The following is a 15,129-nucleotide window of genomic DNA, read 5'->3' on the forward strand; positions in this document are numbered from 1 at the left end:
GAATGCACTAAAAGATTCACTTCGGAAAGTGATGCATTAACATGTACGGAATGTACAGAATGTGATAAAATCAACGGAAAATGAATATACAATAAAATAATATTCAGCGGCGATATTGATAGAAATTATTTAGTGTTACCAGACTTCCATAAAAACTGGTAGAAATAAGGTACAATTGCCACACAAAGGGAAGAGAAAAAGAACCAAATCGTGGAACTTAATCAACCATATTTCTTTAATTTCTGTAATTTCAAGATACATTACACTTTTTCATTCAGTCATACCAATCATCCAAGCACTCACATCTGGCATTTACAAATTGTACATTAGGAGAGGTTACAGCTGATGATTCAAGAACACAAAAATTAAAACAAGGAGAGAAAAATAGAAATAAAATTAAGTTCTTAGCCACAAAGTTACTGTTTTCACTTTTGCATTCTTTGTTTTTAATTGTAACCATTATAATTAACACCCCATTAACCTCCACAGCATACACAAATTCAGTTTTTAGCAACATTCTTTTGTTATGGAAGAAATTACATTATGACTGCATTAAAGAAAAATACATTAACATTTCACAGAATAGTGGAGTGCAAATGTGATAAATAAATGTTATAATTTTTTAAAAATAGAAATGGAACATTTTGTTTTTTGAACTGGAAGTACTTACAAATATGGAGCATTTTATCACCTGTCTACATATATTGAAGCAATTTTGGAAGTTTTTTTTGGAAGCTTTTTCTATTTTTGTCATCCTTTCATTTTTTTGTTACTTATGGTGTCATTCAACAAATTATGTATGTTTATATATGTAGAGTGTTTTTCAGATTTTCCTCCAAGATTTCAGACGTCTGTTGTTCAGAGGCCAACTCACCCACAGGAATGATAGCATATCAATGAAGAGAGTAAATATCCTAGTTTTAGCCCACCTTACAAATGTTTGATGTGTCCTCCCTTGGGGACTACATAGATGTAAAACTAACAGATCACCTGAGACTGTGGACCGCATATGAGCAATATTACAGAATTGACATCTGTTGAGTCACCAAGGGAGGACATATCACACATTTGTAAGGTGGGTTAAAACTTGTATATTAGTCTCTTCCCTGTGGGTGAGTTGGCCTCTGAGTAATCGACTTCCAAGATCCCGGACACAATTTGAAAACACCCTGTATATATATATTTTATTTTTAGTTTACAGTTCTTACAATCATATAAACACCATCTTTGACAAAATGTTTCACTCAAATGACAATGATCAAGGAAGCTTGTGTTCCCCTGAAACATTTTAACTGTGCTTGTAACAGTTGTAAATTTTAAACAAAGTTCTGCAATGGAAATAACACATATGTACAAGAGGAACTTAAAAAATGATTTCCAAAAACTGAAACTGAAGTATCACGAAAAAGACACAATAAATTTTATCTGTTTAGCTGTTTATAAGGCTAATTTTACGTAACAAGCATTGTTGCTACAAAATATTGTTACTTGGTTTAACTGTTGATTGTAATATTGTTCAATGACAGTATTTGGCTCAACAAAAGAAAGTGTGTTATTATTACAAAGTTGGAAATAATATGTGACAACATCAAAAATGTTAGAATGTGGAAAGCAGGGCTTGAAATGGCAATTTTCACGAAATGAAAGCCTTTCCTTCGTTAACATGTCGTTGTCTGTTTCTTGTCTGATTATGACAGTGACGAGATGGAGCACGAAGGTTCCAGATATTCACGAACCAGAATGCCGTTCGAGTCTGCTCCAATCCATTCGACCCCTGGTGGGGAAAAAAACAACTGACAAAGAGGTACATAGAGCAGTATACAATATGGCTATTTTTTAAAGCATGATTGAGGAAAATGGATAGAAGCATTGCTGATTTTTTAAAATTTCAATCACTTCATTTTTGCTGTAAGAATACCACTACTAGATTTGCAGCTTATTTAATATGATATTAGTCTGCATAAGCACTTTTAAACAGATAAAATAAAATAAAAAAAAATTGTGCTTGACAACTCACAACAAATATAAAACTATCATGTCTTTGGTTTAGCTTTCTGTAAAGCCAACACCATATCACTATTACAGTGTAGCAGTTATGCACATAATATAAAAAACAACAATAAGAAATAGCAAAATCTTACTATAAGAAGGGTATAGTTGTCAGCAACCATTAAAACACACAAAAAAACAATATTTAGATAAAAACTTTCATGTATCATTAACAAAAATTTCAGCTGCACTAATATGTGTTTACATTCATATTATGACCAAATAATGAAAAAAGTAATCAAATTAATTTTATCAGTCCCTTTGTGGCTAATATCAGGTTATTTCAATATGAATCCACTTCATGATACAAATATATATATACACATTACAGGCAATGTATGATTCTTCTTAATTATTGCAAAGCATAATTAATATTTTTTCGTTTTTACAAGAAAAAAAATCCTTGGAAACTGATGGATGTAGCTTTACCATAGCATCGACTGATAAATATGTTGAGATTTTTTCTGAATGTTTTCCTTACAAGTGTGATAAAAGAAAAAAGTGCTTATTGTAAACATTATGAATGGAACAGATTAATCAATATCCTATTGGTAATGGGCAGTACAGGTATTGGTGATATTGCTGATAATTTAATCAATTACCTGTACTCACAATTCTTGCATTTTCATAGCTTTTATGAATAATAATGTATAACTGTATTTATTGAAAATTTGAAGTAATATCTGTTTCCTGGTATATTCAGTTCTGTTTTCTATTATACCTGCGATCTTCCACACCAACCCTGAAGCCCGAGGACATCGCAACACAGTTTGAAAACCTCTGATCTAGCTACTTCCGTAATTTTTCATTAGTACTTTCTCAGAATTGGTTAGAATTTCATATCGGCCCATCTATAGTTAATATACATGATACTTCCAGACAAATTCCACTATTTGATTCCTACATTTGCTGATCTGGTCAAAGTTACCGACACTACTGACTGAAATATGAAAAAAAAACTGACTAATTACCGACCAATTTGATTACAGCCATCGATAAATTAGCATTTTGAAAGGAAAAATGGAAGTTCATTAAAACTGTATTTTCCAACCTCCACAACCCCATAGCTAGATTTTGCACATTTTTAATGATCACAATTAACATTAAAATATGATTTCATTTGTGTAAAAAACATTTATGGTAAAAATACATACCCTTTAAAAATAATAATTATGGGAACAAAATATAATTGCTGTAAGGTAAAATTTGTCTATTTTACTTTGGGTTTTGTAAAAATAAGAAGTTATTACCAAACTCTTCCTTTTCTCAATAGTTTTCTGCACTGTTTCTGCATGTATTTTCTCATCCTCTTCTTCCATTGCCATCTCTTCTCCTTCTAGCACATGTTGTGTCACGTTGACTTCTTCTTCTGCTACTATAGAGCTCCCACAAACAAAAGAACCTTCGATCAAATGCCGTAATGCAACGTATCCTCCATCCATTCAGCTCAACCCCTTACCTCCAAGATGCACAGGGCACCGAAATTCTGCGGCGGTTCCTTTGCTTGTGGTCCCACCATACCTCAACTTGTTCTAGCATGAATTGTGTAATGCTGACTTCCATAATGTTATTTATGTCAGCAGCGTACATCAAATGCTCAGTTTTAAACAATAAGTCATCCTGTATCCCCAAAAATGCAGGAACAAAAATCGAAAAAGTAATTACTTTACTGACAAATTACAAACCAGGATGAAAATACTGATTTTTTCCCACTTTACCGGTCATGTTCCACCCCTGAGATTGACATCAAGCTCAAAATATTTCTCATAACATTTTATGTAAAGATGCTTAAATTCTTTGCACTCTTTACGCATGATAAAAATCATGCCACCACTCACATTTTGCCCACAATGTACATACATATATTTTTCACATGAAACGGAAATACTCAAAATTTGCAATAATTATTAAAAAGTTGCATAACTGCTACCGATCTGTTATTATGTATTAAATAACCGACCTTTAGCTGCAGTATCAAATGAAATTCTTACATAACCCATCAACTTCATGTATTTACATATTTATGCTTTGCCGTAGGAATGGTACGTAAAGTGTTATATACTCGGCTTCTTCTTATGAGATCTAATTCTATTATAAACATACACTGTCTACCATGTCTAATGGAACTACACAATTACATTGTACAAAGCAAAACATATCTGTACAGAAATTTGATGAGTAAATGGACTACAAGAAATAAAAGTGTTCTGTACAGTATGGAACAGGGTGATTGGAAAATAAAACTGTGTTTAGGATGTAGCATGTTAATGCTGGCCAGCAAATGACACTGTATTAAATTATTCAATATCAAATTTGTTTTAACACGATTCATTTTCATTAATTTTGTTAGGTTAAACAAAAAGTTTAAAGTTTGTAATGTTGCTAGTTGTTATATTAAATATTAGGTTTCCTTTCCAATTATTTTGTGCATAGAGACCTCAACGTTATTGTTGTGCACAGTTAGCACCTTGTAAACAATATGTTAAAAGCCTAAGCCCTCTTTCACAATACACCACTTGAAAATTTCACCAATTGAATGCAGGCTTGTGCAACATGTCATGCTGCTGCTACTGGGCAGAACATTGCTGTTGATTGGTTCATTCCAATGTGACATGTGTTGCATGTTGCTCGTGACTTTTGGTGTGAAATCTCCCTATCAGGATTGGTCGACATGAAATCCTAATGAAAAGTACAGCACTGTGAACTGGCCTTCTTCACACTGTTAGATTCAAGCCCCAGAAATTGTTCAAGAAAATTGAACAATCTACGTATAAAACTTAGACGTTTGTAAAATTCTCTGGCCAAGGTTGCTTCTGGCTCCATAGCTGAGAATTCTGGTTATTTTTTCCGCAACAGCTTTCTTTCTCACAGCTAACAAAAGGGTCTTTGCAAGTACATTGGGGGCAGGCCAGTTTTCATGGATGTATAAATACCTAATTCTGACCAAGAACAGGAGGTTCTGTTCTGCAAATAGTTGGGAGAGGGCTGTGTTGCTAGTTTTGACTTATGAGTGCCGTGTGTAGGGACTCATGCATGATAAACAGCGGGAGTGGGTTAAGGTCCATTTCTTGTCAACCTAGAACATTATACAGATTTGTACTGGAAACTTGTATATACGGAGAAAGGGAGAAACTTTGTAAATTGAATATAAAATTATCTCTGTGAGGCATCATTGTGTGAGCCTCATAAGGTGCAACTTCATACTAGCCACGAAGGAGTGCAAAACGTGTTGGTAGTTTATGAATGAATTGGTTATTAGAAACCCCTAGATAATAAGCAGTCGACCGATCCGGGCAACGTACAGAAACTTTGGTAACAAGTGACAGCTTGCAGCACCAGAAGTCTGACCAAGTTCTCAGGCTCCATGACATCAGATGGAATGGGAGATACGTATGTGGATAATGTTCCGTCCCCAAAAACAGTTTTCCCTCACAAGTTTCCAATTTTTTTCCAAATTTTGTAGAAGCAACAGGCTGAAGGTGATAAAAACCTGTTACAAACTTGAAAGGATTTTACTAATTCAGTTGCTATTGCCCAGTGTGAAAGAGTGCTAGCTAAAAAGACTCCTATGCCACTTACCTAACACTAATTTGTGTTCAGTTCGGAAGATCAAAACATTGAACCAATTTTGGTTACAATGTATTCTTTGGCATAAAACTAAACTAGTCATAACGGCAATAAGATAGCTGGTTTCGAGTTACTGTTACATGTGTAGTAGGAATTTAACACTCTTGATCCAAGCAAGCAAAAACAAGAAAACAAGAAGAAAAGAACTTAAAAAAAAATCAATATTGGCCAACTTAAAAATACAAATCATTTAGGATGTTTAAGAATGCATCAAAAACCTCTCCTTAATATGGAAACGAAAAGGGCAATATTTTCTTAGCAGTTTAAGAAGGGAAAAGAACACATACATTGCCTTTGTTTATTTGTGACAACTTTCTGGTGTGTAAGCTCTTTACATAAAAGTTACTTTATATATATACTTTATAGAATAGTCTTTCACACTTATCGTATATGTATGTTTTGTCCTTCGATCCTTGTGGTCCCATTTGAGAAAGGACAGAGTGCAAAACAAAACTCATTTTTACTTCAAATTATTTTTCTCTTCTGCTACTTCAACATTTAACTTCCTTCTTTCAAGTTTGCATGATTATTACACCTGACAACGGTAACATGTCTTTCTAGAGTTTGACACACACCTCCGTACGTTTCACAATAAAACAACTATTCTTGTCACGTAATTTCCTGGTACTTTGTGCTACTATACATCAGATTCGTAAACCAAGAACACTGTAGTCGTTTTAAATACTGCTGACTTCCACTCTATGTACACACGATCATTTGTCGAGATGCACCTTTCGCATGTTAATCTTGTGCTGCAAAATCTCTTGGTCGCACTGTGTAGTTTTATCTTCACGGAATGCTTCCTGTTTTCCGTTTTCAACTGAACTTTGCGTCCGTGCCAACTGAATCACAGATCACTGAGGAAATCACAATCACATCACAAGAAACCCATTTCCAGTGCATTGTAGAGGGCAGCAGTGTCACTGTGACTGGAGATCCTCCAAAATGGAAAATTGAGCTAGAGAAAAAAAATAAAAGGCATAAAATATCGACAGAAGCTACATTACCAATAACATTAACTTAAAAACAGGAATTAAGAAAAATCAAGAAGCAGGAAAATACAATCCAAAAAATTAGGGCATTGCCACACAAGAAGCCATTAATATAGTGTGAAAATTATAACAAACAATTATTATTAAATCCTTGGGGATAGAGTTATACTTGATCCATCAGATGAGTGTTTCTCCAACATGACTGCTTTTCTTTATTATAGAGATGTGACGAAGCTGAAAATTTACCAATGCCGATGTACTCACCGATAATTTTTGGAACCGATACCAATGCCGATATTTAACTGATTCCAATACATAAGATTATTAAACAGAAATGGGATGTTATTTTCTGCATGACAAAAATAAATTTGGTATGTACATTTCTATTGCATATCATATGTATATACATATATATTCTCAAGAGATGCGAATGTACATTTGCATCTACAAAAGGTTATGTGAACCTAGAGATTTAGCATTAGTACAAAAGCAGTTCTTTGAAACTAATGAATTCCTGTTCTGCCAGATTCAACTTCAGAAACACGAGATTTCGAAGCACTTCAGGAAGTAACCTACTTCTTCTCTTATCTCAAATCTGTTCAGCAACACTGAACACTCGATCACTGAATACTGATGCAGCAGGTATGTCCAAGTATTTTCTCAGCACTTGCTTCAGGTTTGAATACTCACTTTTGAATTTCCAATAAAACAGCAAATCCTGGTTCAGCAATGTACTGTTTTATATCCGATTTATAGTTAGGTTGATACTCTAAATGAGAGTTTGAAATAATTTTATTACAAAAACTCTACAATAATGACGAATCATAACCAAATTTTCAATAAATCTTACAAAACTAGAATATAAAACTAGTATAATCTGTACCGGTTTAAATATCGGATTTTTGCCGATTCCGATACCGATGCCGATATGTCAATTTCTGCCGATTTTCATACATCTGTAATCGGCTTCGGCACATCCCTACGTTTATTATAATTTATATTTCATGTAGTTAATATATTAAAATTAATATTTACTTGATTTTGTAACTAACTGTTACACACCTCATTCAAGAGAAGTCTTTCAAAGTTAACAAAATTTAGTCATTATTATTATTATTATTTATTTTTTGAAGTAGGGTTACACATAAGCTTACAGTATTTTTACACAGATTATCTTACTATACAAACAGCTTTTTGCCCTACATGGATAAATTTGTTAAGCTATATAATTCTGCTAAATGTTTATAAATGTTTAAAATATGGAAAAATATAAGTGTGTGTATATGAGTGAAACACACAAGCAATAAAAACACATAAGAAATAGTAATTAAGTAAGTATATGTGAAGAAGGCAATGAGGTAAATGAGGCACGGTGTAAGTATTTATAGATTAACATCTTAATTTGTTGTTTAAATTTGGCAAATTTCCTTTTTCCACGCTACAGGCAGTTGGTTCCACGCCTTACTTGAAAGTGATGATATGGATTTTGATCCGTATCTTGCCTTATTATATGTTGGTACTTGGATACTATTGGTGTTATTAGATCTTAGATAAAGTTTATATTGTTCGACATGTTACATAAAAATCTCATCTCTGAGATGGTTGAATCATTACACTTGCCACATCATCACTTCATTCTTGTCGTGACTAACCCAAGAGGTAGACGAGCAATGCAAAATGACCTACGAGGGGCGATCAGGTTGCTCCGACCCTAACATAGAAGGAATGACGTTATGATTGATTTTTTATTTTGTTATTGTTTAATGATCCTTTGTATGCTTTCATTCTGAATTGCAAGTCTGAGTAGTGTACAGTTTTCTTTGTACAGGGGTATAACTGAGTGAAGTTGTGTCAATGTGCCAGAATGGAGAAAACTGAGGTGAGAGCGGTGATCAAATATTTTGTGAAGAAGAAGTGGACGGTATCCAAAATTCATGAGGACTTGGTGAATACACTAGGGGACACTGGTCCTTCATACAGTATGGTGAAGAGATGGTGTCGTGAGTTTAATTGTGGGAGAGAGTCGTGTAAGGATGAACATGCAGGTGGAGCACCAAAAACTGTCATGACGACCGAAAACATTAGCAAAGTCCACGATATTGTGCTGAAGGATCGTCGAGTCACTATCCGTCATGTTGCTGAGATGTGTGGCCTGTCATATGGCACTGCAAAACATAATTACCCTGGAATTGCAAATGAAAGAAATTGCTGCAAGATGGGTCACTCGAAACCTCACTCCAGATCAGAAGCGAACTCGAGTGCTCATCAGTCAAGAACTTCTTGACAAGTTTCGTGCTGATATAGACGATTTCCTTGCCCGATTTGTAACTATGGTTGAAACATGGGTCCGTCACTTCAACTCAGAAACAAAATCACAAAGCATGGAGTGGAAACACCCACATTCTCCACCAACGAAGAAGTTCAAGGTGCAAACGTCAGCCAAGAATGTGATGGCCTCAATTTTCTAGGACTGCAAGGGTGTCCTGCTTGTGGACTATCTACAAAGAGGCCAAACCATCACTGGCACATACTACAGTGATCTAATCAAGAAATTACGTGATTCCATCAAGAAAAAGAGGCGTGGGTGTGCTCCTTCACCAGGACAATGCACCTGTCCACACCTCACGCATTGCGAGGGCCGCTATTGCAGATTCATCGTTTGAATTGTTGCCCCACCCACCCTATTCCCCAGATTTGGTCCCCAGTGATTTTCATTTGTTCAAACATTTGAAGAATGATATTCGTGGGCAAGAATTTTCTGATGATTCTGAGGTGATAAGGGCTGTGGACTCATGGTTGGAGGACCAGTTGGAAGAATTTTTTTTTGCAAGGTATCCAGGCGTTAGAGCACCAATGGGAAAAGTGCATTGGAGTTGCAGGGGAGTATGTTGAAAAATAAAAAAAAATTGGAACCCTATTTCCGCTCTTTCTATGTTAGGGTCAGAGCAACCTGATCGCCCCTCGTAAATTGAAAGAAAGAAAAGAAAATTCAAGAGAAAAGTGTACAACATCACCTAATGAAAATAAAAAGTATTCCGATCTTCACAAGAGTGAATAAGATAAGGTAGTAACATATTTACTAACCTGTTTCGCAGCTGCTTCTTCATCCTCTCCGTCGCCAATCACAACATACGTGCATTTTCGTCCAAACCTGGAAACGATCCTTTCGAAACAGCTTTCTTTTCCTGCGAATAGAGAGATAAATGATGATAACACAAAGACAGATGTGAAGCAATGAATGAAGCATTAATTTCTACGCTTGAATATCGGTGGCGAAGCATGATATTTTTATGAAGTCATCACAAGACTTCTCAAATGTCAGGGCCGATCTTTCAACAGAGAAGGGAGTGGGCACGGTATTTCTCTGCAGGAAACGCTAAGGTAATTAATTGTCTATTCAATCCCAAGTAACCACCACCATTGGGCCAACGTCAGTTTTTACGTGGGAAAGGTTGGGTTTACGTTGGTTGGCAAATTGACATTGGTCTTACGTTGGTTGCCAACGTTTGCCGAACCATGGGAACGTGAGTCAAAATCAGTTTTATAAACAACTTTTTAATGCTAAGACAACTTTCAGGAGAATGCTGAAAATTCTAGACTGTAAAATAAGTGACATGTAACAGTGTTTCTTTTCGAATTTTACAGTCACAGCACACACTGGAAATATATATATATTTTTAATCAAAGTAGAAGCTCTTTTTAACTTGCAGTCACTCATCAGTCCTTTGTCAGCCCCCATGGATGAAAGATGTGTGGGTAATTTGCTTATTGTTTGTCTCTTTTGCTGTAGTAGAACAAGAACATTCTTACAGGTATTATTGTGAAGGTGGTTAAGCAATGTTATGTGCAGACTAAATTCCATGAAAGATGGAAAAATTAGTAAACTCTAGAAGGTTGTTGTGCTACCACTTGAAGGTATGGTACCTTGAAAACAATGATACCATGTGACTGAGAAAGTGCTGTGTATTTTTTTAATTTTCATAAATAACTTGAACTATTGTTTACATTTGGCCTCACAATAAATTATGTACATATCAGAAAACAAACCTATCCATTCTTTAGTTTTCAGTACGTTGGGCCAACGTAGTAAAACCATACGTTGGCCCAACGTTGGAACCACGGACAAAATTACCGTTGGCCAATGGTATGTTTTTGCATTGGGCCAACCGTTGACCAACTATTTTCAGTACGGTTGGTCCAACGTTTAGCCAACCACTTTTGGTAACTTGGGATGTAAAAGCTCACTGCAGTACCATAGACTTTACAACTACAAAAGACAAATTATGCTATCCCATATGATGAGAATTTTGAAATCTAATTAATTTGTATTTCTCTTGTAATGAAATATAACAAATTGACATTTACGAATTACAAAGTTCACATAAAGGCTACAGTACAGTATGTTATTGTATTTTATTTTCTTGTTGATATTGTTTTCATGAATTGTCAGTTCATACAGTGTTAATAACTTTAATAATACTCCTAATAACACTAAAAGTTATAAACTTGGAAGAAAATGCTTTGGAGACCACACTATTTGAATTGAGTAAAAGAAAAAACAACAATTCTACTTTTTCCTTTTCTCTCTGTGTTTCAAACAGAAATGCAAACACGTACAAAGATAAGTGCCAATTATTGCAAGAAAGAGAAATAATAATATTAAGGCTTTCGCACAGGGCTTACTCGACACTTCAAAAATCAAAATCCAATTCATGTTAAGTCAAGCTTCTACGTTGGTCTTGATAATGAAAATCAGATTTCATATATTTCTCCGTTTAAAAACAAGAGCATTGCATGCTTCACAGCTGGAACACTCAGAAGAAGTTTAATTTTGATGACATCAGAGAAACCTTGGCATGGTTTTAACAATAGGGGCTGAAAAAAAAAAAGGCCTGTTTCAAGAGTAGGGCAAACTCTCTCGTCTTTCTTGCTGTAAGGTGTCTGCAGAGAACAGCTGAACGCTTCCGAACAGGTAAGAGATTCTCACAATTCTGCTCTGATCTGGGTCATGTAACACCATCTCACTCAATAGGAAACTCGGCAGTAGGGTTCGGAGTGGGGAGTAGTATTGGGTTCTCATTTTGATGCGCTAAACTTAGCTTTTTCATGCTGTCACTTGGCTTATTTCGCAGAACTATGCGAATATTCTGACTTATTTTTTACTTCTTCCATGTGCCTTCATCGCATGGTGCTATATGCATGGGAAACTTTACATTTACCTCTAAAATAATTAAGGGCATGCAATACAGTTTCCACGGGACTCCGTCCAAGCTCTTCCGTCCGTGGCAGTGTGCCAACTTAGCTCTCTTGGAGCCAGATCTGGTTTTTCGTGCACTTCATCGGCTCTGAACTGGACACCCACACCCGTGCCCCACTATGATGACATCACTCGTTCCGGCGTACAGACAAACATTTGTCAAATTATACATTTTACACGTGACGTGATATTGTTATATTGGCTGCGTCGCCCCATCCCCTCTTATATCCCCAGCTACTTTCTTTATAGCGCAGTGTTGACGTGAAATTGGCATAATATTGTTATCAGGGAATCCTTTATTTTCGATTTCGTACGACCATGAGATGGGTGATGCCGCCGGATCTAGATGGTGAAAACTAAGAATAAATTGTCATCAATTTAGAGTTAACGGTAGCACCCCACCCCTTTGACAACTAACATTGCTCTAGGAATCACTTCGTAAATCTAGCTCCTTGAAAGTCAGTTTTAACTCCATTTAAGGTGACATTTAGCTCTTTTATGTGCACCAGGTTTGGCAACACTGCCAGGAGGTAAGGAGAGATGCATTGGTCATATGGGAGTATTTTTTGCGATGAAATAAAAATATATATCAACGGGAAAAGGTCAGCTTGAAGATGGATTTTACCAGTGGAAAAGTCGAAACTTCTATTTGATTAGCTGTAACTTGATGTTTAAGTTGATTCCCGTAAGGAATACATGGAATTCCGAAAATTCTTATTAATCATATTTTTCAAACATCGTGTCTAGCGTAATAATCAACATTAAAAGATGCTTTCACTTGCAACATGGAGAGAAATTCATACTCTTGGATAAACCCAGTTTTTTTAGTAGCAGTTGGGGGATATTGAAATAAATACACAATTGGTGCATAACTGTATCCCCTCCCCTTAAAATGGAATATTTCTACTATTTTGCTTTGTCATCGCCACGTCTCCCGATGACCGGATCCCTCGCCTCTGTTGAATATAGTACAAAACCTTGCTATATCCCTCAGCTAGAAAGGCTGCATAAGGTGCCTCCTTTCTTCACCTACCTAAGGATTTGCACTTGAAAGGCTGAAAACACTCACCTATCTTAGTAGCGGAGTATATATTTTCAATGGGGAAGATGCCTCCGATCCCAAACAGTAATACCTTGGCAAGGGCAGGAACAAGCTGTGTTGTTGTGACCAGCACGTTCACACAGTTGGATCTAAAAAAGAAAATTTCTTGTATTAGTGTAACTCTTCAATAAGGTTATTCATTAGGTCCTGAGACACATGCATAGATTTATTAGCCTGACTTAACATACGAGGCGAGAGTGCAAAGTTTTGAGCCTCACATGGAAGGAGTGATGCTAGATAGTTAAAATTTTCGAGGATGTAAGGTTTGAGTTTTAGGACACTGTGCAAACTTTTATGAAATTAAATGTTTTCTTCTTTTTTTTGTCAGGTTGAAAATGAATGAACTGTCAGAGAAGAGAGTGACCGACAGGGCCGTGATTCGGTACCTCTGTCGGCAAGGCCTCACTGCACAAGCTGCTTTGCTCGACTGTGGCTCTCCGCACTTCCCCATCCATCTTATTCCCCCGACCTGCCCCATCAGATTTCATCTTTTCCCTGCTATGAAGAATTCACTTCGAGGACGTCGCTTCCACACGGACGAAGGTGGTCATTCAGAGGTGTGAGACTCGGGACAAATCATTCTACCAGATAACTGTAAACAAATTGCAGCACAGAATGCATAAGTGCATTGATCTGGGGGGTGTGATTATGTAGAGAAATCATAATGTGAAACTGTAGCTCAAACACCCCTTCCCTTTGTAATATAATTAAGCCTTGTTTCCATATTGAAACCAATAAGTTGCTGACCAAGGCAGTTTATTAAGGTAAAAACACTTAACACGTAACGTTTCGACCCTGTATCAGGGTCTTCCTCAGACGAAGAACTAAACTAAAATGATGAAATAAACTACACACAGAAAGATTTCATACACATAGCAGGGTCACAAGCCACACAACAACAAATCAAATTGACAGTCCTTATCTAGGAAGATTTCTACAAAGGAATTAAACATATCACCTCCTGACAGTTGTTGACTAATGGGTCTACTACACTGACAGGTGATTGGCAGGTCAAGATCAGCAAGAGTCTAAGAACCACCTGCTCACCACTCCCCCACCCCTCCTGCCTTTCTGGTTATGGGTGAATACCTCCTCCTCTGGTCTTCTTCTTTTCTCTTCTTTCTTCCTTCTTCATACTTCATGTGAACTATGAAGAGATTGTATATGATATTGAGGAAGCGGTGCTACATATTGAAGAAGAGGCAGAAAGGGATAAGATTAGAAGAAGAACAGCAGCCATTTTGAAGAAAGAAATGGATAAACAGAGAAGATTAGATAATTTGAGCCAGAAGGAAAGGGAGGGTATGAAAAGAATCAAGACAAGGAACGATGTGGTGGTGGAACAGGCAGATAAGGGAGGGGCCACAGTCGTGATGGAAAAAGAATGGTACGAGAAGAAGTTTGAAGACCTGAAAGGGGACACGTATGAGGAGATTTGTGGAATGGAAGAGGAACGCAATATTAGAGAAAAGATCATAAAAGATTGTGGAAGGATGGGGTTTAAAAAGCTCACGAAGGAGGCAGGAAGACTGCCCTGTTTAAAAGGCTTTCCCAAAATACATAAAGAAGAGATAAAGTTGAGACCAGTGATGAATTGCAGGGACAATATTTTGGAACCTTTGGAGAAGAAGTTAAAAAAGGTAATTGAAGTGTTAGTGAGAGAACAAGAAAGCAGAGCCGTGAAAAACAGTGAGCAGGTGGTGGACCTTATAAAAGGTCTGAAGGAGTCTGGGGATAAAATCACAATGTTTAGCCTAGACGTGAGAAGCATGTTCCCGAGCATCAAAAGGGGACACGTAGTGGATATAGTGAGGAAAAAAGTTGGGAAAAGCATTATAGGAGAATGGGATAGTGAGAGAGTGGTACAAGCGCTGGAAACCATTTGGGACAATAGCTACAGCAGAGTGGGGAGTAAAATCATCAAGATTAGTGAAGGTCTAAATATAGGCTCTTGCTTGAGCCCTGTGCTGGCGGAATTAGTTATGAATGAATGGGAGAAGGAAGTGATAGTGAAAGGAGGAGATAAGTTAAGTCTATTTTGTAGATATGTGGATGATTGTTTTGGGATATGGAAAGGAACAAAAAGGCAGCTGAGTAAGCTT

General features: G+C 36.5%; 1 protein-coding gene across 6 annotated transcripts in view; it reads right to left on the reverse strand.

Annotated features, from left to right (window-relative positions):
• Positions 1 to 214: 214 nt before the first annotated feature.
• eya (eya transcriptional coactivator and phosphatase 2) overlaps positions 215 to 15,129 on the reverse strand; it is a 546,589-nt gene continuing 531,674 nt past the window's right edge. For all 6 annotated transcript variants that reach the window (XM_083113334.1, XM_083113331.1, XM_083113332.1 and 3 more), the window contains 3 exons: positions 12,995 to 13,116; positions 9,753 to 9,853; positions 215 to 6,634 (listed from right to left, as the gene is read on the reverse strand). In XM_083113334.1, coding sequence (XP_082969460.1) covers positions 6,554 to 6,634; positions 9,753 to 9,853; positions 12,995 to 13,116 — 304 coding nt within the window. In that variant the 3' untranslated portion in view covers positions 215 to 6,553. The remainder of the gene's footprint in view (positions 6,635 to 9,752; positions 9,854 to 12,994; positions 13,117 to 15,129) is intronic.

Source organism: Lepisma saccharinum, chromosome 27 (genome assembly GCF_977018435.1).
Source record: "Lepisma saccharinum chromosome 27, izLepSacc3.1, whole genome shotgun sequence".
In the NCBI taxonomy this organism is placed as follows: Eukaryota; Metazoa; Arthropoda; class Insecta; order Zygentoma; family Lepismatidae; genus Lepisma; species Lepisma saccharinum.